Source organism: Mesocricetus auratus, unplaced genomic scaffold, assembly GCF_017639785.1.
Source record: "Mesocricetus auratus isolate SY011 unplaced genomic scaffold, BCM_Maur_2.0 Super-Scaffold_100015, whole genome shotgun sequence".
Lineage (NCBI taxonomy): Eukaryota > Metazoa > Chordata > Mammalia > Rodentia > Cricetidae > Mesocricetus > Mesocricetus auratus.
This window is the reverse complement of record NW_024429198.1, coordinates 31,278,829-31,305,073: the sequence shown is the minus strand read 5'-3', so window position 1 is coordinate 31,305,073 and position 26,245 is coordinate 31,278,829. Positions and strand designations below refer to the sequence as shown.

The window sequence follows — 26,245 nt, the reverse complement described above, 5'->3', positions numbered from 1 at the left end:
CACCAACTCCTCTTACCAATGTTTGGGGACTCCCTGGTTAATATTAACCGAGTTTCTTTTGAGGATCTGTTACATTTCTGTATTACCCTTTGAGAGCACAGACGGTTGAAGAAGTGACTCTTAGCAGCCTGGTGTGTTTGGGCAGAGCCAGCCAAAAGGACAGATAGATTCAGGAGAGTCTATTTAACTTGGGCTGCATGGTCTCAAGTTCTGCCCGTTTCCTCCCTGTGCACCCCAAATAAACAATCATTCAGGGGAACTGAGAACTAGGAGTAGGTCTAGAGCAAAGTGCTGTTTGCTGCCTTCTGGTCATGGACCACAAGTAACTGATTTCCCCCTTTTGCACTTAAGTCTTTAAAATGAGTACTTTTGGAATGACAGAACTTTAAGATTTTAGATTTCATCTCCCGGTGTTCACAAAGCTTCCAGGGTGTCTGCATAACCAAAGGCTGATGACCACAGTCCAAATGTCAACTTCAAGCTCAGAGCCAGACATGGGCTTAACCATGGACCTGCAGGACTTGGTTGAGACAGTGTGCATCTGACAGGCCCATTGAGACCAAAAGCATGATTCTAAAAGGGCATTTCTGCCTTACTGATACTGTGTAAATATGTACATCATCCAAATGTAATCAAATAAAATTTTCTGTCTATTGGAAGCCTTCGTCTATATGGCAAATAACTCCAAGGAAAAAGGAGCTTAGCTCCTGGAATAAGTAAAATTATTTAAATTCTAGATAAATACCTTTGATGTTTGATACATTCAACATTGGTTCTGTGTATGAAGTTTAGTTATAAGTGGAATTTTTGCATTCACTCAGGAGAACAGCATTTTAAAAGCAAATGTAGTTTGGGGATTTTTCTTGCATACCATCTGTTTGCAGGTGTCTAACACCTGTACTGGAGACATCCCGGACTAGTGTCTCTAAGAGATGGCCTCTCCAAGAATGCTGTGCCCACCCAAGGGCTTGGGGTGCACTCTTGGGGTGGTGATTTATCCTCTATTAATTTTAGCCATTTGAGCCCCGACAGGAAAGCAGAAGTGTGCTTGTTGTTTCATCTGGACGCTGTGTGGGCGTGTGTGGCCTGAGCTTGGTATGAGATCCTATGGGATACGTTTGTGGTGTCTTTCTTCCGTTATTAGTCATTTGCGAATTTCATACAACATGTTTAGATAATAGTAATCAACTACCGCTACCCCAACTATTCCCATCCACCCAAATTTGTGTCCTTTTTGAAGACATCTATCAAGATCAACTTGTGCTTCCAAAATATTCTTGGATACGTGCCCTACCACTGGAGTGTAGTCAACCTACCAGGGGAAGAAAACTCTTGGAGAAAACTCTCCCTCTCTCAGCAGCTGACAATTTTGCCAATAACTTCGGGGTGTTGCTTATACATCAGGGGCCACCTGGGCTAGTTCCTCAGAAGGGTGGCATGATCAACTCCCCTCTCAATACTGGGATTTGTTCCGGCTTGGGCTTGCTCATGTTTTGTACATACTGTCAGAGCCACTGTGAATTCATATATGCAGGTGTGTCCTGAGGACACCGCTTCCTTGTAGTCATGAAGTGCCTCTGCCCCTTACTTTTTTGCTCCCAGTTCTGCAATGATCCCTGAGCCTTGGGAAGAGGGTGTTCAGCATATATGTTCCATTTAGGGATGGGCATTTCCATTCTCTTATTTTATGCATCTTGGCCAATTGTGAGTCTGCATTAATCATCATGTACTACAAATAGAATCTTCTCTGAAAATATGGAACTCTTGACAAATTGGTGTGTCATCCTTGCACAAGGACCATGCTGATTTTCTCTGTATTCCAATTTTTTAGTATATGTATTGCTGAGGGGAGTATTGGCATGTCTTTCTACAACTCCTTGGCTCTTAGAGTCAAGCTTCAGTGTCCAGCTGTCCTGTCTGCACAGAAGGTTTTTGCTAAGTGAAGACACAAGGAAGTGGTACAGGATAGCCCAGCCCCTCTGTCACAAGCCATGCTTCGTGAACATTTCTTGGAAGGTGTCCTGGGACCCCTGAACCATGGGTAGCAGGCCCTCTGGGACAGCACTGTGCTTGGATTATAGCCTAGGGCTGTAGGGAGAGACCTAGGCACCTGTGCTGCTGACCACACCCGTTTTGGGTGTGGCTACAGATGTGTATGGGCATGTGGAATAAAGGGCTGAGGAGAGAAGCACTCCGTCTATTTTCGGGGTTCTGGCCAGGTCTCGAAGGTTGCAGAGACTAACCTGGGTTTTCGGTTTCTTGTGTAAGTATTTTCTCACAATAAATAACCAGCAATACCCTTGTTACAAGTACTGTTACTTTTCCTTAACACAGGGCTTAGCCTGTTCTGTATGCTGTCTTCATAAGGTGTTGCACTGGCAGCATTTGCCTTCCCTCAGGGCTGGCTGGAGGAAGGCCCGTCACCAGTGACCTCGGCTCTACTGCACTGTGTGTGGATGAGGCTCCAGCTGTGGCTCTGGCTCTCCGGTCCTTCAGCTGTACGGAGGGTGGTGGAATGCAAAGCTGCTCCCCTGTGGCCTCTGGGACACTGTGGCTGACCTTATTTTAGCCACGAAGAGTCAGTAGCTGCTGGTACTCCCAATAATTCTGATCAATACAGCAGCTGATGCTTGATGTTTGGTTAGTTTACCTGAACAGAGGTCTACAATTCTGACTCACGTTTCTTTGAGGTTTAATGGTTCTGGAAGTTAACAGCACCCTCTCTGGGTTGTTAACCCTAGGACCCCTTCCTCTTTTGGTCTCCATTTCTGTTCTCCAGTCACACTTGGCCTGGCTGGGAAGGTTTCCTGGTGCTCTGCCTTGATTCCAGTTACAGAGATTCTATGAGCATTAGGACATAATGGTGTTTGTGGAATTTTGGGACAGGGTCTCATGTAGCCTTGAACTCAGTCTTCTGCCCATGCTGATGTTGATTTTTTTTTTGTCTTCTTTGCCTCCACCTGCAAAGTGCTGGGATTACAGGTCTGCTCCACTATACCTGGCACATGAAGGCTACCAGCATGGAGTTAAGGCTGACAGCTCCTCATTATCTTGATGCAAAACACAACTCCTGAGTCTGAGGGTATAAGAGGTAGTCTATTCTGAAGCCAAATATGAGTGAGTGATCATGGCCAGGGACACAGATTTATGTCACCCCAAATTCCACATTCGAACATGCTAACAGCTTGATGATGTTTTTCGTAGTAATGGACAAAGAAAGTCATAAACTAAGGCACATTTCAAATACATTGGTGGAAAAATTGAGCAGGTGTGTTGAACCAAAGCAGGGTACTCTCTGCTCTAGGCCTTAGGCGCTGAATGATGAATCTTAGTCTTGTTAACTGCTGTAAAATGCATTCCAAAAGGCTTCATGTTAGTAACAGGATGCTAAGTCAGACATAGAGATGGGTAAGGAATGGCTTGCATGACAGCTGCTAAAGATAACCCATGACAAATTGTAATTAGACTCTGGACCTGCAACATTCCAGCCTTTTCTCATTTACATGACAATTGGTTCATCAGCCTGGCAGAAGGTTTGGTGGAGGATATAACTTCGGAGAAACTTTGCTCACTCTGCTTACTGAATGCCATGGTCTTCAGCAGCCAGGACAGCCAGGAGATACGCTGCTTAACTGCCACCTCCTACACTTGGGGCTCCATGGCTGTCATAAGATTTCCCTGCTCTGAGACCTTGCCACTTCTAAACTCAGGCCATAACAGGTTAGTGGTGCTAAGGAGCAAAGTGACTTCTGAAGTCCCGGGAAGCCTGGGAAAGCTGGTCACGCCACCTAGATGAAGGCATCCAAGCGTTGACCCTCATATTTGGCACTGTGGATCTCTTAATCTGTCTCTCTCTTCATGCCCTCCCCCACCCTCAAGGGTTCACAGCAGGACCTGCCCCATTACCAGCACAAGCATCTTGAGTAAAGACCTCGGAGTTGCTTGCTGTAGACTTGGGGAAGGTCACAGAAGGAAATTACAGATTGGGCCCTGACACTATCCAACCCTGGTCAGTGAAAAACAGGCTACAGAAGTCAGGGGGTCCATTTTATTTCTATTTTTGGTGGTTCCCTTGGTCAGATGTAAGCACTGGCAACTTGGTTTGAGGCCTGCTGGGAGACCATGAGACTTTTAAACCTCTAACACTGAGAATAAATTTGGTATTATAGCTGTAGTGTCAGGTTGGCTGTGGTTGTGACCTGGTATCCTGGGAAGAGGGAAGAAAAAGACACAACTGAGGTCAGGTGTGTCATATTCTTCACAGGGACCAGGAAGAAAAAGGAACAACTGAGGTCAGGTGTGTCATGTTCTTAACAGGGACCAGGAACACAAAACTTGCTAATTATCCGTTTTCTTCAATGATGGAACCATTTTTTTCTGCAGTCAGTAATCAAGGAGCAGGTAGATGGTGTGACCTTTGGGCAGGGCCAGTCAGACAAATCTACAGAGACTGAAGGAGGATTGAAGAGAGGAAAAAAAAGCCAAACAGGAATCTGTTTACCCTTTAAGCCAGGTATTTCACTGTTTCAGAGCCTTTATTAAAATGCTTCTCTCAGAGGAATCACGTGGCTTTTCTGGGCTTGAATACTCAGACTTTGTGTCTAAAGGTCAGTCAGCAAAGAGCTCAAATCCGATGGTAAAGAGCAGAGGGGGTGGCAAGGCCCCACTGAGCAGAAAGAAGCAGTACAGTGCTTCCCCCATTTGGAATCCCAGCTTCAGCACCCGGTTAATGCAAGAAGAGAATTCTGCTTTATGCATTTCAAAATTAACACAACAGTCCAGCCTCTCTTTGGAAACAAATGCCAAATATAGCATTCATATGTCTAGTCATATAGGAGAAATGGATTGGACCAGACTTGTGGATGTAATACCTATCCACCCACCCATCCATCCACATACTGGTCTATCCACATACTCATCCATCAACACACCTATCAAGCTATCTGCCTGCCCACCCACCCTTATCTACCCACCTACAAACCCAACCATCTACCCATCATCCCTCTAGTCACAATCTACCCAACCATCCACATATCTATTTACTCACCCCTATGTCCATCTATTCCTCTATCTGTCTACTCATCAGTCCACCACATTCACCCATCCATCGTCCTACCCACCCACTCATTCATCCCCCATATCTATCTATCAATCTATCTATCTATCTATCTATCTATGTATATATATATATATACACATGTCACATATCGTAAGTCACATATGTACATACATAAACATATCTCAGTGTCACAGGCCTATTCAAGACGCCATTGGAAGTGAATGAAAACAAATCAGCATCTGCTCCCAGCTAAACATGGAAGGTTAAAGCTTATGCAAACTGAAACTTGCTAGAGAAGCCTGAGGAGAATTGTGAGGTCGAGGAGGATGGACTATGGGCCAGAACCTCAAAGCCTAGGTCAGTCTGACTTCTAGAGGAGACATCCAAAGGAAAATGGGCTGAGGTAGAGTTCAGACAGTGGTGGGTGGGGTTGGAAAGATTTTTTTCAAATGGAGGGAACAAGTGGGTGGTACAAGACAAGGAGAGTGTGAAGCCTGGGTCAGCACCATTGAGCTTTGCAGTCTCAGGCCTCAGACTCTCAGTCTGGAGACTTGATTTCTTCAGCACCTAGAAGCCAGATCCGGAGGCTCCCTGGGCTTCTGTGATGATTATCCAACAATACAGGTCTATTTATCATGGAGATGGTGAAGACTTGAACAATTTGGAAAATTCCCATAATAATGACATAGGTTGCCGGGCGTTGGTGGCACACGCCTTTAATTCCAGCACTCGGGAGGCAGAGGCAGGCAGATCTCTGTGAGTTCGAGGCCAGCCTGGTCTCCAGAGTTCCAGGACAGCCTCCAAAAACAATACAGAGAAACCCTGTCTCGAAAAACCAAAAAAGAAAAAAAAAGAATGACATAGGTTATTTGGAAATCAATATGGTTGTTTCTCAAAAAACTGGCAATTGATCTACCATAAGACCCAGCTCTACCACTCTTGGGCATATGCCCAAAGGATGCTCAGTCACACCACAAGGACACTTGCTCAACTATGTTCATAGCAGTTTTATTTGTAATAGTCAGAACCTGGAAACAATCTAGGTGCCCCTCAACTGAGGAATGGTTAAAGAAAATGTGGTACATTTATGCAATGGAGTATTATTCAGCTGTTAAAAACAATGACATCATGAAATTTGAAGGCAAATGGATGGAACTAGAAAAAAAATCCTAAATGAGGTAACTCAGACCCAGAAAGACAAAACTAGTATGTATTCAATTACTAACTGTAAAATAAAGGATAACTATACTATAATCTACAGACCCAGAGAGACTATGCAACAAGGAAGGCTCAAGGGGGATGCCTGGATCTCCCTGGGAAGGGGAAAGAGAAGAGATTTTGTGAGTGGACAGGGGTGGGTGGGAATGGAAACATGAGACATCAGGTTGGGGATGAAGGGGGAGAGTACCAAAAGAGACACTGGAAAAGGGGGGGCATTTCAGGGCCAGATAAAAACCTGGTGTAAAGGAATCTCCCAGGAATTTACAAGGATGACCCCAACTAAGACTCCTAATAAGAGGGGATACATAGCTTGAACTGGCTATCTCCTGTGACCAGGGAAGACTTCACATGGAGGGAGTGGGAAATCAACCCAGCCACATAATCTTCTATCTACAGTCTGTCCCGCCTACGGGATGTGCTGAGGTAAGGGTGACCTAGAGATTGAGGGAGCGGCCTAAAACCCATGGCAGGAGAGTAATCAAACCCCTGACACTGCCGAGAGCCCAGGACCCATAGGCTGGATGACCCAGAGATAGAACCAAACACTACTTGAGGGAAGAATGTCAATGTAATGATACCTAATGACGTTGTTATACTCATAGATTGGTGCCTAGCCCAATTGTCATAAGAGAGCAAACTGAGAGAAACAAATGCAGAGACCCACATCCAAACTTTAGGTGGAGCTTGGGGAATCCTGCAGAAGAGGGGAAGAAAAGATTTTAGAAGCCAGAGGGGTCAAGGACACTATAAGAAATTCCACAGAATCAACTAACCCGGGTTCACAGAGACTGAACTGACAGCCAAGGAGCCGGCATGGGACTGACAGAGGCACTCTACATAAATGTTATAGTTGTGTAGCTTGGTTGTCTTGTGGAACTTCTAATAGTAGGAGCAGGGGCTGTCTTTGACTCTTTTACTAGCTTTTGGAACACTACTCCTCATACTGGGTCATCCTGCCCAGCCTTAATACATGGGGAGGTGTTTAGTCTTATTGCAACTCGATATGCCATGTTTTGTTGATAACCATGGGAGACCTGCCCTTTCCTGAACAGAAATGGATGAGTGGATTGGGGGTGGGAACAGGAATGGTAGTGGGGAGGGAGGAGAAACTGTGCCTGGGATGTCAAATAAACAAATTAATTAATAAAAAGAATCACATAGGTTAGAAATGATAACAGAGTTAAGAAAAAATTGAACTATACCATGATTACATTAACTAAATGTAAAATGACTTACTCCCAGATATGCATAATAATAGACTACTAATAAAAATCCAGTGCCAGCTGTGGGGTTCCTCCCCTTAACTTGCTATTCAGGAGTGTTATGGAGACCCCCAAAACAATATAGGCTGTTGCCCATTGTTCTTGTATGCCCATCGGAACTGGTAAGACCTTACTGCTGAAGACACCATACATACTGCCATGGATCATTGAGAAATCAAGTTGATGCTAACCAGGAGACTTCTGTTCTACTACTTAGTTTTCATAGTACTGGATAAGAAAGTCATCAACAGTATTACATAGCTGTGTGAGTGACAGTGATGATCTGAGTGACAAGAGATGCGCTATATTCAATAGCAGCACAGTGTTATGGCAGTAACCAATCACTTTCTGACTGGATTTAGAGTCCACGCCACAGGATGAAGTGCATGCCTGATACTTTAAATCTGGCCACTAATCTATGTTTGGGGAGTTGATAGGGAGTTTATAGGCCCCAGGGGTGAATCTTCTAAATGTCATTTCGTCAAATGGACATAGTATCAATTTTCTTTCTAAATTCCTACTTTTATACCCATGGATTCGTGTAGGCCTTAGCCCTTTTTTTGTTTGCCTCCCAATTCTTTCTTTTCTTTTTAACATTTTAATTGAAATAGAATTATATCCTGACCATCTCAGTTACCCTATCCTGACTCCCTCTCATGACCTGCATTGTGAAGTGGATAGCTTCTTTCTCTTTGGTTATACATACACACACACACACACACAGACACACACACGTATGTGTGTGCAAATATATATGTAGAACCTGCTGATTGTGTGTGTGTGTGTGTGTGTGTGTGTGCTGTGTGAATATGGTTTCAAAGATGACCACTCTGCATTGGGTAACCAATAAGGAGGCTCCTTCTCCAAGCAGTCAGTAGTTGCATAACATGACTATAAGGATAAAATTTGGAAGGTTAGTAAGGCATTGTGCTGGTCTAGCAAGGTGGCAGTGGCAGTAGATTCTTTTCCAAAGTTCATGACCTCACTATTGCAGGGAGGCTAGCTAGGTTTCCAGTACCAGACATGATTTCCTTCCTGCCGCATAGACCTTAAGCCTAATTAGACAGCTAGACCAGCACATTGCCTTACTAACCTTCCAAATTTTATCCTTATGCCCACAGATAAGTGTAGCTACCGTCCCCTATCAAAGATGTCTTTCTTTACAGCAAATGGAGACCACCAGAGGAAACAACAACTGTACACAATGCAGATATCAGCAGATTGTGGGGAGCCCAATGGACACATCTACATCACAGTTGGCTATGACTCAGGGAACATCACAGAAAAAAAATGGGACAGAAAGACTCTAAGAGCCACAACACCAGGAAGTCTGCGAAGTCTCCCCTCCAAATGGCTGCATAAGCAAGACTGGAACGAGAGGGCTATCAAAGGGCATGCCAACATGGGAGGGGGAGAATTTCATGGGGTCTCTTGTCTAGACAAAGAACTACAGCTTTCAGACATTAGGGAAGTCTCTGTGCAGTTAATAGTTAATGTAGAAACTCAGAGATGGTCAAAGCACAGGGAATAAATGTCTGCAGAGTGTTTGGCCACAAGTATGACATCTGTATCATGCCCTCTCCCTACGACTCAGGAAAGGGGCCAGAAAGAGTGTAAGAGCCAGAGGTTGGGGAGTACCAGAGCATTCTGGTGTATTCTGGACTTGCCAGGACTATCACACTCATTATTCACAGCTGTGTATTTTATTGTGTAGTTGCCTACACATGACCAAGCCTATTAATATTCTAGCATGGTTGTGTGAAAGGGTGGTGAGCCCCTACTCCTAGCTGAGGAGTTACTGACAGTTGACATCTCTTGAGAGGGAGTCAGTTTTCTTTAAAGGTGTGGCCCCTGGTAGGTCTATGTTACTCTAGTGGATGTCCCCATAAACAGGAGTATACGGGTACCACAAACTAGAACTAGTAGGATATACAAAAAGAGGAGGGATTGTAGGGCTGGGTTTGATCTGGAAGGAGTATGAGTCGAATGTGTTCCAAACACATTGTATACATCTAAGGAACTCTCAAAAGATGGTTTAAAAAACCATGTTTAAAAAGTATGAAGCAGTTGAAAAATTATTAAATGTTAGAACTTAACAAAACTCACAGTCACAAGCCCTTACGTACATAGTGTCATTTGCAGATGAGTCAAATGTGAAGACGCAGAATTAACCACACAGCAAAACTACCCAACATGAAGATAGCCAGGCCCTCTAGGCACCTGCAGGGTGGGGAGAATATATGCCTCACATGGCCTCCAGCCTTCTTTCCAATTCTGGTGTGTCTTGGTTTGAAGTCTCCCTTTTCCATCTATGCTTCTATGGTTCCACGGCATCCTTTCCCTGTGTTTCTATCATGGAGTCTTTCTCCTTCCTCATAAGGAGTCTAGTTATGTTGGATTAGGGTCATCCATGATGGTATCTGTCTTTGCTTAAGTCACTTTGGGGGCAGCAAGATGACTCAGCAAGAAGAACTCAACCCTGATGGCCTGAGTTCAATCACTGGGACTCTTATGGTAGAAGGAGACAATCAGCTCCTTCAAGTAGTTCTCTGACATGCGTGTGCATATACAATAAATGCAATAAAAATCTATAAAGTCATCTTCATAGGTATTAGGGAGTAGGACTTCTTTAGGTATGTGGGAGCGATTCAACAGTTCAACCTATAGCCATATCCCATATAGGGTCAGTGTTATTAATTAAAGGTTCTTCCTTATAACAAGCAGGAATATGTTTCCTTTAACATCAGCTGTGCCCAGTTTGGACTTTTATGAACACTCGTGTGTGTATGTGTGTGAACTCTGGTACAATGTTGATGCTCTCAGGATGGCATATGAACCTTGGTGGGTACAAAAGATAGATCACAGGACTTGGATATGACATATGATCGTTGATGGGCACACCGAAGTAGACTGCAGCCGTGGGTGAACATATTGTTAGTATTCAGGCATCTGTACTGGTCTGTCATTAGGGTTCTGACAGGATACGCCCTCAGCTGCAGCCACTAAGAGCACCACCTGTGCATATTCACTATGTTCCCCTTTAAAAGGGCCCTGCCCACCTCCCATCCTTCCCTCTCTCCCTCCCTTCCTCCTGCACTCCCTGCTCTCTTATCCTGCTGCTCCTATCTCTGGAGGCTGGTCTTTCCAGATTCTCTTTCCCCTTTTATGATCCCTTTCTCAAATAAAAAACCCTCTGCTTGAATCTTTTCTCTCTTGAGCCAATTTTAAAAAATTACGGCACACATTGCTGAGGTTGGAACTTCTGAGAATTCTTGAGCAAGAGTCTTGTGCCCTCACTCCATGGTGGAGTTCTTGTGAGAGAATTAGAAAGGGTTAAACAAATAGAATAAGGAAATAAAGGGGCTCAGAGCAAGTATGGTTTCAGGTGGAGTACAACTCACCCTGGTTCAAAAGAGGTATCAGGTCAGGTTGGCTTGGTGATAGACGAGGCCTGAGGCAGTCTCTGGGGCCAGGTCACAGTGTAGACTGTTAGAGCATCACTACAGTGTGTGTGGGTGTGCCACGGCTGACGGGTGAAGGGATTCCCACACATGGGAAGCGTCTACAACAGTACCTACAACTAGAAAGTCAATTTTTCCACATCCTCCTCAAGCCACTGCAGTGATGCATACTCCTACCCAGAATGCACCGGTGCTCTTGTCCCCCATTCTCACCTACACACACTGTCAAATACGTTAGGGGTTAGCTGTTTCAGGATTGAAAGGGTTTCCTTGTGGTTCTTTGATTGTGAGTCTGGGCCTCTTTCTCTAGATTCTGACCACTGAGCCACTTTCCATTGGAGTGAATCTGCTGAAGTTCAGATCTGGAATGTAACCAAATGTGCCTCTAGACTAAAGGCTTGGTTTCTAGTTTTACGTTATTAGGAGGTAGTTGAACCTTTAGGAAGTGGAGCCTAGTGGAGGGGGTTAGGTCAGGGGGAATACTCTTGAAGGGGATTGTGGTATTCTAACCACCTGTTTTTCCTCTCTTTAATGTCCCATCCCAAGATGGATCCATTTTGATATTTATTGTTGTCATGATGCTTGTGTTACTACTGCCCCAAGCGAATAGGACCAACCAGTCATGGACTGGAATCTCCAAAGCTGTGAGTGAAACAACCCCTTTTTCTTTATGAGCTGGTTTTCTTGGGTGTTTGCTGCAGTAATAAAAGATGAGTCACTCAGTACCCACTCATGATTTTTGTCTGTTTCCTCAAAGAACCGCCATTTTATTGATTTGTAAGAGGTCTTTACACGTTCCAAGCATACACCTCCCACTCCCTTGCTCCTTAGGACATTTTCCAAATCATGTGTTGTAGAGAGCATTAGGCAAGTCAGTCTCCAGTCACTGATGTTCCGCACAGCTCCTTCTAGGTTTGGATGACTGTAAAGCCTGTCAGAGGAAGTTAATGGTTCCAGAGATGTGGTTCAGTGGCTGCTTCAGTCCTGGGCCATAATCTACATGGAGCTCCCTGTGTTTTCTCAAGGTGCTTGTTCATATCACTCATCTCAGAGAGCTTTGGCTCCCACTTGGCCCTCATGCCTTCTTCTCCTCTTGTGCTGTGCAGGGTATAGTGTGATCAGCCAAAAGCTGGAGGCTGGGAAGTGGGGGATGGTGAGTAGTCCCAGCCCTGTGATGTCCTGAGCCACAGACATTGGCTAGCACACCACTCCCCAAGCCCCTGTGCATGCACTGCTGTATGTATAGCTACAGAGTGGCTGGCACTACAGCAGCCACAACCAACAGGAAGTTCATCTACCACCCTTGGGGCTGCTGTGGCCAGCATTCTGAGGCTCACAGGCAGTAGGCCCTGGAAGGAAGGCTTTTGCTTACTATGTGGATCTGGGGTTGTGGTGACTTCTCCAGTAATTTTTCAGAGGAGTAAAACCTGAAGGAAGTGAGGTTGATTTTTTTGGTGGGGGAGGGGGAATCTGGCAGTGGTCACGTGGATGGAAGTGCTTGTTCTATCATGGGTTATAGGGAGACTATTGTATTGTCATGGTGTTGATGACTACATGACTTGTCACAAGTCACACTAAACCAATCACAAGGAGACTGACAGAGCTTTCCTTTAGGTGTGTCTTGGCCTCTCAATGTCCAATGACTTCCTCCAGTCACAGAATAAAAGAGAACCTAGAGGCCCACTCAGAAGATCCTGGGGTTTGTCTCTGAAATGGAATCTCAGACAGCTGTGCTGGTGGTTGGGCTGGGGGCCCGAGTCTGGATGTGGAGGGAGCTGACAGGGTGCTGAGAGAAGGACTAGAGGAAGGTGGGCAGGTAGACAATGTGCCCTCCTGACAAGAGCAGGTTAGTGCTAAAGTGAGTGCCACACACATCACAGTGGTTTGGACCTGGAGCAGGGTCAATACTACAGCTAGCACGCCTGTAATGAGGTCCCACGTATAAACTTACTCCAGGCTTGGGAGAAGCAGGTGTGGAGGTGTGTGGGGGATGTAAAGTGGGGTAGGGGACAGGCTGAGGGGTATTTGGATGAAAGAAAGCTCTCTCTGGGGGAGCTGGACCCACCCCTCTTCCCCTTGTATGAGCAGGATGCTGTACATGGTAACAGCCAAGAAACACACGGATGAGCCTGTTTCCAACATGTATTTCTTTTATTGTTTGTAAGGACCCATACAAGGTACTAACTATGGAGACAAAACAGATGCTGACAACACCTGGATTTCTACATGGAGCCACTCCTCAGAGAGAAGATAGTAAATCCGATTCCTCTCAGCCACACTGCAGTCTTGAAGCCCATAGACCTGTACCTTCCACCTGGCAGCCCACTCCAGTCCCTCACGCCAATGTCTATTTGCAGAGGATGCCTAAGTTTGGCTCTCACAGACAGACATATGGTACCATTTCCACAGAATACAGGGCAGGCCAAAGTTCATATTTATTAGCTCAAAGGAAAATCATGACATCGGCATTTTACTCCAGGGGCTAAAGCCAGCACTCTGTGGGAAGGTGGTTCTTGGTCTACCTTCTTCCTATGGTATTGCTAATTACTCTTGTAAACAGAAACAGGGACATCAGCAAACAGATCTGAACAAACTAGCCTTGCATTTTGAGAGTCATTTTGATTCACACATAAATATGATTTAAAAAAAGCCGTTTCTAAAATGGATAATGTCCATTGATGTGATGGGAGACTCTGGGAAATCAAACCCAAAGAACAGGCAGAGCTCCAGGCCAGAAATATGATCTTCTGCTTTGGAACCCCTGTGAAGAGCAGGTGTCCAGGGGTTGGGACACACTGGCTGTGAGTTCTCTGTGGCCTGGAGTTCCATACTGAAGTGACACAAGCTGAGCAGGCCTCCCAGGGGCCAGGAATAGGGGTTGTATCCAAACCTTATTTCATATCTATTTATCTCAGCTATAAAGGAAAAAAAACAGACTCTGTGGTCACTTTCACCAAGTCCCTTGTCCTCCATGGCTCAGAACAGACCCTGTGTGTGTGTGATGTGTGAACAGGATGCTAAGGTCACGGTGTCTGCTCAGAGCCAAGCACCAGGAAAGCACTTGGCATATATTGACTGTCTTTTCTACCTTCTACGAAGCAGACAAAACAGGATGCTGGACATTTGTAAATTTGAGCAAAAGAATTGATTTAGGCAGCTATTGTGAGCACAAGGATTCTGGCACAGTGTATATATAAGTACTAAGGTCCATCTCCTAGGGTGTAGGGGACAGTAATACCTGTTCTCCTAGGGTGACCACAGATGAGGGAATCAGCCTTGTAGGAATAGGATAACAACCAGGTCTTTTCCATCTAGTAGGGACAAGGGACATGGTTGACCTCACTGTATAGAGGTGTGCGTTCTTTCAGCCATGTTCAGAGAGAGGTTTCATTTTTGTAGCATGGATTGGGTGTGAACAGTCAAAGATTGAAGCCCACGCTCTGATTACTTTTCCTTATGGCAAAGGGGGAGGGGAGAAGCGGTCCTCCTTTCGTGGTGTTTGGGTTTCCTTTAGGGAGCTCCCTGTCCCTGCTGTCGTGAGATGGCTCACTTGGCTGCTGTCTCCTTCCTCTTTACACCGACAGCCAGTGGCGCAGCTGGAAAGAAAGCATTTATTCAGATGTGAGGAGTAGACCTTAGAACTGTCACTTATGGCTTGGTGGCCTTACGATGAAATCAGGATTGATCCAACAACTCAACAGGTGGCACCACTCGCCCACGGGGAGCTTACCACTGATGGATGCCACTCTTGAGGGGCACCAAGAGCCAAGGACCCAGTGGAAACGTTTAAGTACTGAATTGTTTGATTAAAAAGAGGCACAGAAACTAGGAGCAGTGGCTAAAGTCTGTAATTACAACACTCAGGAGGCTGAAGCAGGAGGATTGCTATGAGCTGAGGCTTAGCCTGGGATACAGTAAGATTCTGTCTCAACAAAAGAAAAAAAAAGGCAGAATAAAGCAAAATAAAACAGAGCCAACCTAACAACAAATAATCACGCCTATAGATCTCAGTTGTTTAGAAGGGCAGAGGACTGGCCAGCATATTTGTGACCAGCAGTTGAAGTGAGATTGGAAGGACAACTTTAGACCCAGAGCTGGCTCCATATCATCCTCCTACTCGTTTGTGAGTGGCCCAGCAGTGTCCTTCTCCCCTGCATGCTGAAACTGTTGGGTCCATCCCAGAGGGTGCTGCACTCTGAAGCCTGTTTTGCTGGGCGTGGTTCAGGTGCAAGTGGAGAGCAGCAAGGATGGTTCTGGCATTGAGACCAGCATCCTGCTGTTCTGCTGCTTGCTCAACCCATTTGTGATCATAGCCATCTGCTGACACTCACTGACTGGAGAGTTCTGTGCTGCCAAATGTTTTCCAAACAAGGCTCATAAGACTATTGTCTGACACATTAAACCAGAGACAGGAGAGAGGCCATGGCCATTGCTGTCATAGGATAATCTCTTTGGCATCCTCTCAAATGGCTCTTTGGGGGCTTCTTTGGCCCTGGTCCGAACATGCCACAGCATGGCCTGAGGTGGGCAGGGTCTAAGGCAGTCTGCAGGTTAGGCTAGCACAGGCACTGGGCTAGTGTGCCAAGGGGGTCAAAAAATAAATAGAATTCTGGCTGAAGGTACACAGGGGAGGGCCAGAACACAGAATTATATTCAAGTGCAGCAGCTTTGGAGACAGCCTCACCCCTCTGTCCTTGTCACCAACAGAAGCAGGTGATTAGGTGACACTGAGAAAGGAGGGCATAGGGTGACTTATTTTTTTTCAAAAACTGGAACACAGAGCTCTGAGCAAGGATCACCAAGAGCCAGATCCTAGAGCCTAGAGTTCAGAGTCCAGGACCAGAGATGTTGTAGCTGGCACAATATAACACAGTTATGTGTGGGATACTAGAAAAAGAGACTGGCATGTGTGAGTCCAGAGATGTATGCTTTACTGGAGCAAACGAGGGTCAAAGCATAGCTTCTAGAGGTGTGCATACAATTAGGGATAAATTATGGGCTGTTGGCATAAGGAATATTACTGAACAGGCAACATGGATAGACCAGAGTCACACACAGATTTCTGATAGAAGGGGAATAACAAGGCTGAATTTACCATTTGAAACAACCCCAGTTGAACACTGCAGGTGTCCATGGGGTTTGCAAGACACTGGACATCTGATGGCCATGGTTAAGTGATACCTCAGGAAGAATGAATGAGGCAGCTACCCAGCCTGATGCCTTGACTTCAGAGTAGAGTGAGAGCCCAGAGAACTCCTTGGAATGTGAAGGACCCGTGTGGCTGGAGATGGCAGGACAGAGCAGCAAAGAGCACCAACAGAGATGGGCTGAGTCCTGAGCAGCAGGTGTGACACCCACAGGAGCCTGTGACAGGGTATGGGAACCGGCACTGAGGGCTGGATCAGTGTCTGCCCCTGCAGTAGGGTTGGAAACCCTCTAACCCAGATCTATGCTGGGGCACAGAGACAGATCAATGTCAATGCCCCCTTGGGACCCACCCAACAGATCTTAAAAAGCACTCCTCCAAAGATCCAAGGCGCTCCAAGAATATTTAAAGGTACCGAAAATATTCAGCCAGGTGTGGTGGCTCATTCCTTTAATGCCAGCATTCAGAAAGCTGAAGCAGGTATATCTCGATAAGTTTAAGACCAGCTTGGTCTGTATAGCAAGTTCCAGATCGGCAGAGTTACATAGTGAAACCCTGTCTAAACCAAAACAAAACATCTGACATATAGGGGTCTGGGAGGGGGCTCAGTTGGCAAACTGTTTGCTTTGCTAGCACGAGGACCTGGGTTCAACCCCAGAAATTTGTGTAGAAATGTCAGGTGTGGTCCTGAAGGTGACGCCCAGCATCTCCTAGGGTATTTTTCCAGCCTCCACAGGCACGCGTGCATGCGCACTGGTGCACACACACACACACACACACACACACACACACACACACGGGTTAAAATTATCTAGGATGCAATAGGAAAAAGCCACATACCTTGACTGAGATTAAACTTTACCAGAACAAAAAGCAAGATTTAAAAAATAGCCCCAGTGAGCAAAGTCTGACACTGACCCTGACTGACAGAAAAGTTCAAATCTCAGATAATCTCACTGTGTTTGCTCAAAAAAGTTAAGAGGAGGCATAGAAGATATAAAAAGACCCAGAAATGAACCTCTAAAGAAGAAACTGTGACAGGCAAGAGGTTAAGCCTTCTGCAAAGGTTCACAGAAGATTACACACTCTAGAAAAAATTGATTTTAAAATGAGTGGGTGGATCAATAAAGGCATAGGAAGTTCCCAGTGATTCAGTAAGCACAGAAGCATGGGCAGGGAGTTACATCAGAAAGCATCCAAAAGACAGAGAGGAAAATTCAGGGAACAAGCAGATAACATTTGGACCAGTGACCACAGCCAATGTGCAACTGTGCCCCTGAAGTCCAAATATGAAAGCATCCAAGTGCAGATAGGAGTCCCAAAGGACCCAGGCATATATCCTAGAGTCCAGAAGCAAAACAGAAGAATAAAGGCCCTTAGGACTGGGGGACTGCGAGCTTTCAGGACACCAGCAAATTGTTTAGACCCCTGAAGGTAGGGGAGTCTGCTGTGAGAGCTCATTAAGGAGATGTCTCAAGGATTTGTTTTTGAGAACCCAGAAAATGCTTCTGGAAAGAAAAACGCACACTGAAAATGTGGCGAAGACATGAACAGCAAGTACACATGAACCCCAGGGCATGGTTTGCCTAAAGCTGTAACACTGTAAACCCACAGCAGCAATGTCTGACTTGTGGTTTAGAAAGAAAGGCACAGAACACAAGACAATGACTTGGTAACCAGCAGCATGGTTTTAAGTCATTGTAAGTGCTGCTCAAAAGGCGAGCTGAGATATTAGCTTTAGACTTTGAGGGAAATGTGTGTCTCGCTCAAAGATAACTATTTTAAGAATTAAAATGTACAGGTTCCAAGCAAGTGGAAACAGATGAGTGGAGCAAGGAAAAGCAAAAAACTCAACAGATAAAAACAGCAACAAGGAGGAAAACAAACAGAAAACAGGACAAACAATTAAAGGGAGAAAGATGACGCTCCCCTATCTGTGAGTGGCTCAGTCAGCCCCGTGCGATTATCAGGGTGAAACTTGAGGTGTATGTTAGTGTTGCAAAAGATACTTAAATCTTAGAACCACTGAGAAAGCAAAAGGGACGATTAACGCCAAGCTTCCCCAGCCTTCCCGGCTCAGCTTCCCAAGCTACTTCAGGCCCTCTGTCTCATGATCCTTCTCTTGTAATCTCTCCAAGAATGGAGGTTACGGATCCTAAGGAGTCTCACATTTGTCCCCACAGGGCTCTTCCCCTCGAGCAGCCATCCCTGCCAATGTCGTCCTGGCTGCTCCTCTCCATGAACTTCTTCTACTTGCTGGCTGCCCCGCCCACCAGTTAGGGCTTCTGGGTAGCCCTGGCCAGCATCAAAGCTCTGCTGGTGTGGCCAATTCTTTCCTATACAGAGCTTCCTGGTCTTCCGGACCTGTGAGAGTGGCTGTGGGTATCATGAGTGTTAGAGCAATTAGAGGACACTTTTCAAGTCTCCTTGGTTGCCCTCCCTGGGAGTTGAACAGGGTGTTAGACTCACCGTGAATTGGCGTACCTCCCCTCTGTCCACTAGCTGGCGGTCTTTCTCAGGCGTGATGGCATAGGCCAGTTTCTAAGAGAGAATAGGGTTGTTGGTATGGCACGGAGCCCAGGTTGGCACAGACCAGTCAGCACCAACTATAACAATGAGGATTTCCCCCAAAGGAATCAGGCTCAGGAGTCACAGCCTCAGGTCCTTAACTCTGAGTGAGGGCAAACCAACGACGCTCTGATGCACAGTAGGGGCAATGCTAGCTGAGAGTTCTATCCCTCCGTGGATGCATGCAAGTCCCTCATTGTTACTTGTCCTCTACAGGAAGTATTGCTTCCTTCTACTTGTCTGTTCTTAGAGCCTAGATGTCACCTGGGCCTCCAGAATAGACTTCAGGTCCCAGGATTGTCTTTGATTCTCAGCTGGACACTATGGCAGTCCCAATTACTTCTAAGTTTGTCATCAGAGAGGCTGTGCACCAACCACATACTCTGCTTCTGTTCTAGACCTGGTATGGTGTGACTGATGATGGACCTCTGAGTAGCAGCCTGTGAGATGAGGGACCTATTGCAGTATCTAATACCAAGGGATGCTGTGGCTCCAAGGGGGAGTCTTTGGACCCCACAGGTGTAAAGGAATTTGTTGCTCAATGCAGAAAAACTGCTTCAATGAGCCCCTGAAACTCAAGTGGAGGATGGTCTCAGGGAACTATTAGTTCACTCATATAAGTTCTTATTCTTCCATGAATAGTTGCCAGGGAGGGTCAAACAGGACACGTAAGCATAGACAGGTATCACCCAGACACATGGATGCACAGAGCAAATCATATAGATACACTGGTATACACGGAATACACAGACAAATAGGTATGCATAGTCAGTTATGTATGTGGTGTGAACACATGGGCATGCATGAGTGTGCACACATACAGCCTCATGTGTGGGCACACCAGCACACATAAACACAAATATGCCATGCAAATACATTCCCTTCCTTTCTGTTGCACCAACCCACCATCCCATCATGGTCCCAACTCCAACCTCCTGCTGGCTGAGATGGTCCAGGGATGGAGACACCTGAACCATTAGGGGGAGGAGCCCCCTTGAAAACACCCACCTCTCGGAAGGACCCCGGCAGGCTGCAGAGCTTATAGGTGGCATAAATGGGCACCATGGCCATGGAGGATGTGGCAATGATCCAGCCCAGTGCATTGGCCCAGTCTGGGAAGATGTAGTCTCCATAGTGTGGGGGTCTGAAGGTCACAATGCTGACTACAACCACATACTGAAATAAAGGGCACAGAGGTCAGGCGTGAAGATAGAGGAGAAAAATCAACAAGTTATCTACAGAAGGTCTCAGTCACACAAGCCACAAGAGCCAACCCCAGCCAGGCTACCTGGGCCTGGCCCAAACAATACAACCTCTTCTTAAGACACCAATGGTATACCTACCCACATGCTCGTAACTACACGTGCACTTCATGCCTATACATAAGTGTGCTTACATGTGTACCTACCAGACTGCTTGTGCCTATACTGCACACCAATACATGCACTATGTATTTATACCCTATGCTTGCATATTTACAGTGTACCTAAACATGTGCTTAATGCTACACCTGTACTTTGTACCTACACATGAACTGCATAGTTATACGTGTTCTTTGTACCTGGACATAATAGCCCTTCCTAAACATAGCAAGTCCAGTAGTTGTGCAGTAGGATGCATTTTTGGGTATTCATACCACAAATGTGGCTGACTATGCATACCTATTTGTCTGTGTGCCCGTTTACTGTCAAACCATACCAACTTGGAAAATACATTTGGACACACATATCTCACACTTGTTTAACAGATGACACATTTTCTAGAAAGCACTGTGTTTGCCAAACCCATACGGCTATATGTAAGTTGATTTTGATATGGTTAATTTGTTTGGTAGTGTGATCTGCTGCAGAAGTCATCTAATACCATGCCTTCGGTGTACCCTGTCTGCTGTGGCCAGATGATAACACAGCGATTTAGAGAAACATGAGGTAGCTTTTATTTTCTGCTAAGGTCATAACTTATACGGAACGGGTTTTAAAATTAGGTTTAAGATTGCATGAATGAGGCTTCCATGAAGTTGGTAGAATGAACGTCTAGCATAATGTTTAAGTTTTATCTTACACTGTGAACTAAAGTGGAATGAAACTCAAAGACTTCATTGTGTCTCCTAAGATCAAGGTCAGCTCTTTCATACTGGGGAGGGGCCTTGTTAAAGGGAGAAGACAGAGATAGGATGGTTAAAAAAAGAATCAACTGTTTCAGGCAGAGACGAGAAGCCAGTGCTGTGGGGGCTCTCAGGAAGCCCTCCCAGCCATTTATACTGGCTGTATTCTACCTCTGACCACCTGAGTGGGTGCAAGGGTTTCCTTCAGGCTGCAGAGGGCTGTGAGCTGGTTTGTGGAGCTACATATATCATACATCGCTGTTACTTGCTACAAGAAGTCAGATGAGCTCTCTGACATCTTTCTCAGTGATCTCAAGGCATTGGGATGATTCAAGGGCAGAGGCAGGGAGTGTTAGGGCTCATGGTTCTTACCAGGAGGAAGCAGGGGCTGACCAGCTTCCAGCATAGCCGCCAGTACAGGTTGGGCCTCTGGCCTGTCATCTGCTTGATGTCATCGCTGAATTGCTGGACACCTAAGGGGGAATAGATAGTTGTGGGACTAGTGATGAAACTGGACATACATAGGGTCCTCACCTCTCAAACTTCATATCCCTAATTCTATCCAGCCATGCGCTAATTGTCTCTGATGATGCTTCAAAGAGGCCTGTGGTCTGCTGGGTGAGTTGAGGGCCCAGCAATACTCCATCCCTACCCTGCTGCTGCTCCTTCTCCAGGTCCTACAGTCTTCCTACCTCCTTCTGCAAGCAGTAATCTCCTCTTTATCAAACACTGTGGCAAACACACCCAACACAAAACTTACTGTTTTGAGGGTCAGCTCAGTGGCTGTATCACTACCTTTCATCCTCAAGGTTTTCTCATCTTTCCCAATTGAGACTCTGTCCATTCAATGACAACTCCAGCCCCAACACCTAGCATTCCACTTTGCTTCTAGGGACTTGGTCCCTTGAGGGACAGTATGTAGGTGACATCACAGTGTGTGTCCTTTGGGGACTTGCTTGCTTCAGTTAGCACATACATCATCCATGTTGGAGCATGTGCCAGAGTCTCTTCCTTTTTAAAGGCTGAATATTCCTCTCTCTGTCTCTGTCTCTGTCTCTCTCTCTCTCTCTTTCTGTGTGTGTGTGTGTGTGTGTGTGTGTGTGTGTAATGCTTTTTAATTTAAAGCTATCTTCAGATAACTGGAATTTCTCCAGCAGTACACTCTAGAAATACCCTTCTTTCAGCAGTGTTATTCGGCCTTTCTTAATCAGGAATTGGTAAGGAGATCTTCACAGTGACTCCCTTCACCCGCTTCTGGCCTGGTCTCTGGCTCATGTGACTGCAGCGGGGTTCCCAGATTTAAAAAGCTCAGCAGACATTGTGGTCTCACTAGAATGTCTCTGACTAGAGCTCTGATCAAAGTCTCCTGCTTAGAGCTCCCGTCAGGCCCCAGGACACTATTAGACCCTCACTGCAGCAAGAAGACTGCAGTAGGTAGAAAAGAGTAGACCCCAGTCAATTACATGAGGTCCCCAAGGTCCTGCAGCTCAGGTCCCACCTCCAGCCAGCTCTTAGAAGGCCTGTGATCAGCTCCAGCTGATGGGCTATTCTCAAGGAGGACCTATGGTTCTAACTTAACACTCCAGCAACTTGGTACGAGATGCACCTTTGGGAAGTGGCCATGGTTTGACGACCCTCTCACAGGCCAACTGAACTGCATGATCAAGGTTTCTACAATGACAGGTAGACCAGACTCTGGCTGTTGGAGCCGAAGCTACTGTGTGCTTGTTGGTAGGGTCCTGGCTAGCTAGATGGCATATTTGCCTTTTGCCAGATTGTTATGAAGGGTCCAGTGTCCAGTCAGCATTTCTCTCCCACACAACACAACCTCTCTGAAATCTCTGAACACAACATGGCTTCCCAGGTAGACACTTGGCTGTCCTTGATCCAGTAGACAGGCCCTGGCCACACAGCCTGTGATGTCATTAAAGCCATGACTTAATCTTCTGGAGTCCAGTGGAGTCCAAATGCCTCTTTTTAGAGTGGTTTTGCCAGAAAACAAGTGAGAAGACATTGGCTTAGCTGACACACTGATGCCACAGTTCTGGTCTGACCACCAAGACTTACCATAGAACCAGGCCACCCCAATGGCTTCAATGAGCACACCAAAGAGGATGGATGTGCCAGCTGCAAAGTGGTCCAGCAGTGTGAATACATAGATGCCACCCTGGAAGAGAAGGAGCTCCCCATGAGCTTGGGGACATCAAAATATTTTCCCTGAAAGGTAGCCCATCCTGTGGGTTCACTCTGGAGATATAGCCTATTTACCCCTATAAAGTTTGATTTGAGTCATGGATTCACACACAGTTTCTTAGGGAAACATCCTAAATAAATAAGATAGAAACCACTTCACCCTTGCTTTCATTTCCCAGGATCCAGATAACAAGGGGCAGAGACACTCAAATGCCAAGCTTGGTGGTATCTCCAGTGCAAAAGTGGCCAAGATATCACAGAAAGTCCTCTGCCACTTTCCAGCCTCCCTCCACCCCCAGGAATGCAGGGTCAGTGTAAGGCACATGCTGGATGCTGTCCAAGTGCTGACTTCTCTCTGGGACCAGGTTCCAGATCTGCGTTTGCTCTGCTTGTGACTACAGGGAAGTAGGTTTACTCGAGGGGGAGGATGAAGCTTCTTAGAAATGATGGAGTGTGTCTGTTCCCATGGCACCAGGGCTGACACACCAGGGCAGGCAACTACATACGTTGGTGACACAGAAGAGAGACAGCAGGAAGGTGGTCAGGACAATGCCAAGAGTGAAGAGTTCTCGGTGCCGATGTAGTAGCTGGAACTCGTCGACAAGCCCAGTGATCACAGACTCCATGCCCCCCATCTGCAGGACACAGAGAATGGTGGTTGACACTACCCTTCCGGTGCCTAACTTTTCGTTCAGTGAGTGTCCACTCAGGGTGGTGTGGAGAAGGGAATGTGCAGCAGACTTGGAGTAAGACAAGAAGAGCGCTTGATGACGCTTCCCTGCTGACATAGGCTTCAGGAAGATTCTATGGATGGCAGCCACAGCCACCTTGAAGTCCCTGGGCCTATGAAGTGCCAAGTGGCTGAAAGTCTTATGAGAGTGATGGGGCAAATTCATGATAAAAGCAAAATGTCCCTCCCTCAAGCACAGTCCCAGGATTGGCATCGGATCTGTCCCCAAGTTGCACCACAATGGCGCTAGCCAGGTAGGGCCTGTGGTCTTCAAGCAATGCTCGTGTGTGTGCCTTCTTGGACACAAGAACCTCAGGGGCTACCAGCTGGGTGTAGATGGAGGTGAGGGCTGTGGTATGAGGTTCATGCTCTTGTGAAGAGGGATTCCTGGTTCAGGCCTTCTAGGAAACACACAGTTGCTGAGCTCTGTCAGGGTGGGTAAATGGCATGAGGCAGCCCAAAGCTGCCACCAGCCAATTCTGATATTAGGACTCAGTAAATGGTTTTGAGAAGTCGATGGGGCTGAGGGAGTCTAAGAGAGCTCATTGGCTCCAGCCCCTTTAAGGTTGGATACCAGGGGGCTGCAAAGAGTTTCCAAGACCCAGCCTGTGATACGGCCAGCCTCTATCCATCATAAGGGAGTCCAGAGGTCAGGAAAGGCCTTGCTGTACAGGGGTGGTCAATCACTCTGCTATTATGGACCAAACCCTTTGACTACTGGTGTGTCTGGACCCTGATACTGGATTAGAAAAGGGAAAGTTACATTTCAACCACTACCACTCAGGTCTAGAGAGGGTCATGGTGATGTTTGAACCTGGTGTGCAGGCTCTGTGCTAAGCACATGCAGTTTAAGGAACTGTTTGGGGTTATGCCTAGCCCCACAGGGGCAGCATCCCCAGAAACAGGCCAACAACGAGGCATGGATGTGGAGCCTTGGGGTACGTGTTACTCACAGCACTGTCGATACCCAGAGTGAGCAGCATGAGGAAGAAGACAGCAGCCCAGGCCGAGGACAGCGGGAGTGTGGCAATTGCCTCAGGGTAGATGATGAAGATCAGCCCAGGTCCTACAGGCATAAACCCTCATCACCGCCACAGACTTGCTCCTGGCTTCCCCACCTGTCACACCTGGAACTCACCACTGTCACGAGTTTGCCCCCTGACTCTCTACTTGTCACAGTCTGTTTTCTGTTGCCCCACCATCCCATCAGGCCACCCGGCAGAGTCAATGCCAGTCATGCTCAGATCTCTTGAAACTCTCCCCCACTGCTTTCCTTCTGTTTCTCCTAGGAGTCCTTACTTCCTGAGAACCTAGCAGGCACTGGCTGGGGTGCCCAAGAGCACCTGGTAGATGGTCACCTGAGATAGCTCGTGCTCAGCCACCCTGCACTCTTGTTCCGCAGCTCACATGTGTACACAGGAATGGGAGGCGTTTAATCAAAACGTGGATCAGAGAAGAGACTGGCAGATACTTCTGCCTCAGACAGTCCCAGATGCCTTTCCAGATAGCTTTCCTGCACAGATCATGCACGCCCCACATGTGCATGTGCATGTGTGCATGCATACACATACACACACACACTCAAAGTCTGGAGATTTGGACTTAGCCCTTATGCTAAGCACTTTATCAGCTGAGCCATCTTCCTAGTTTGTGTTGAAATTTAAGATAGATTGATAACGTGGTAATAGGGCCTTTAGGAGGTATTGAGTTATGGGGGTACCACCCTCATGAAGAGATTGTTAATCTATGGAGATTGAAGTTAGGTCTCTCAGCAGTGGGTCTCTTGAGACTGGATTGATGTTACATTTTGGATGTAGGATTCCCTGTGCTGAAGACCTAATCCACAGTTGCGGGTGTGTGGAAGATGGGGAAATCAACATCACTGGCGGGTGAATTCATACTGAATGGGCTCTTGTGGGGGACCTAGTTGGGGGAAGTAAGTCATGTGCAGTGGCCCCAAACCCTTCTCTCCTTGGTTTCTTAGCCCTCAGGATCTCACCATGATGACCCCACCATGATATTCTGTCTCGTCCATGTCCAAAGTGATGAACAAGGGATCCTGGGCTCAGGTCTCTGAAACTGAGTTCAAACAAGCCTTCCCTTTTAAAAACTGATTTTCTTACACATTTTTCCAGTGATGGAAGGCTGACTAGTGTAATTCATCACAGAGAGTGGACATTTACACAGCAAGGCTACGTGTTTAGCCCATAGGCACTGGGTCCTTTCTTCTCTTCCATCTGGAGGCCCTCACCAAAGACACACTCATGGTTTCATGGTTGCATGCTCTTGGACCTTTGTGAACTAAATTAGCCTTTCCTTTGTAAAGTCACCCAGCTCCAGACATTTTGTTATAGAAACAGAAAAAAATGAAGACGTGACGCCACCCGGCTACACTGAGTCCTCCCCTCTGCCTTTCCTACTTAGTCACAACTTCCAGGTGTGGAGAGATACTTGGTGTCCAAAACAGTGCCAAAAAGGCAGGTAAATTAGAAGGAAGGGAA

General features: G+C 46.5%; 1 protein-coding gene and 1 non-coding gene across 5 annotated transcripts in view; both read right to left on the bottom strand.

Moving 5' to 3' along the window:
* Positions 1-1,749: 1,749 nt before the first annotated feature.
* On the bottom strand, positions 1,750-1,855 carry LOC121144426. The gene has a single exon (XR_005881779.1). It is a non-coding gene; the product is annotated as a U6 spliceosomal RNA (small nuclear RNA).
* Positions 1,856-13,135: 11,280 nt separating this feature from the next.
* The window catches only part of Slc6a3 (solute carrier family 6 member 3), a 34,836-nt gene continuing 21,726 nt past the window's right edge, over positions 13,136-26,245 (bottom strand). For 3 of the 4 annotated variants that reach the window (XM_040757736.1, XM_040757735.1, XM_040757738.1), the window contains 7 exons: positions 24,698-24,810; positions 23,521-23,649; positions 22,889-22,988; positions 21,194-21,294; positions 19,726-19,893; positions 18,619-18,690; positions 13,136-14,599 (listed from right to left, as the gene is read on the bottom strand). In XM_040757736.1, the coding sequence (XP_040613670.1) occupies positions 14,576-14,599; positions 18,619-18,690; positions 19,726-19,893; positions 21,194-21,294; positions 22,889-22,988; positions 23,521-23,649; positions 24,698-24,810 (707 nt within the window). In that variant the 3' untranslated portion in view covers positions 13,136-14,575. The remainder of the gene's footprint in view (positions 14,600-18,618; positions 18,691-19,725; positions 19,894-21,193; positions 21,295-22,888; positions 22,989-23,520; positions 23,650-24,697; positions 24,811-26,245) is intronic. The other variant, XM_040757737.1, reaches the window with a different exon arrangement.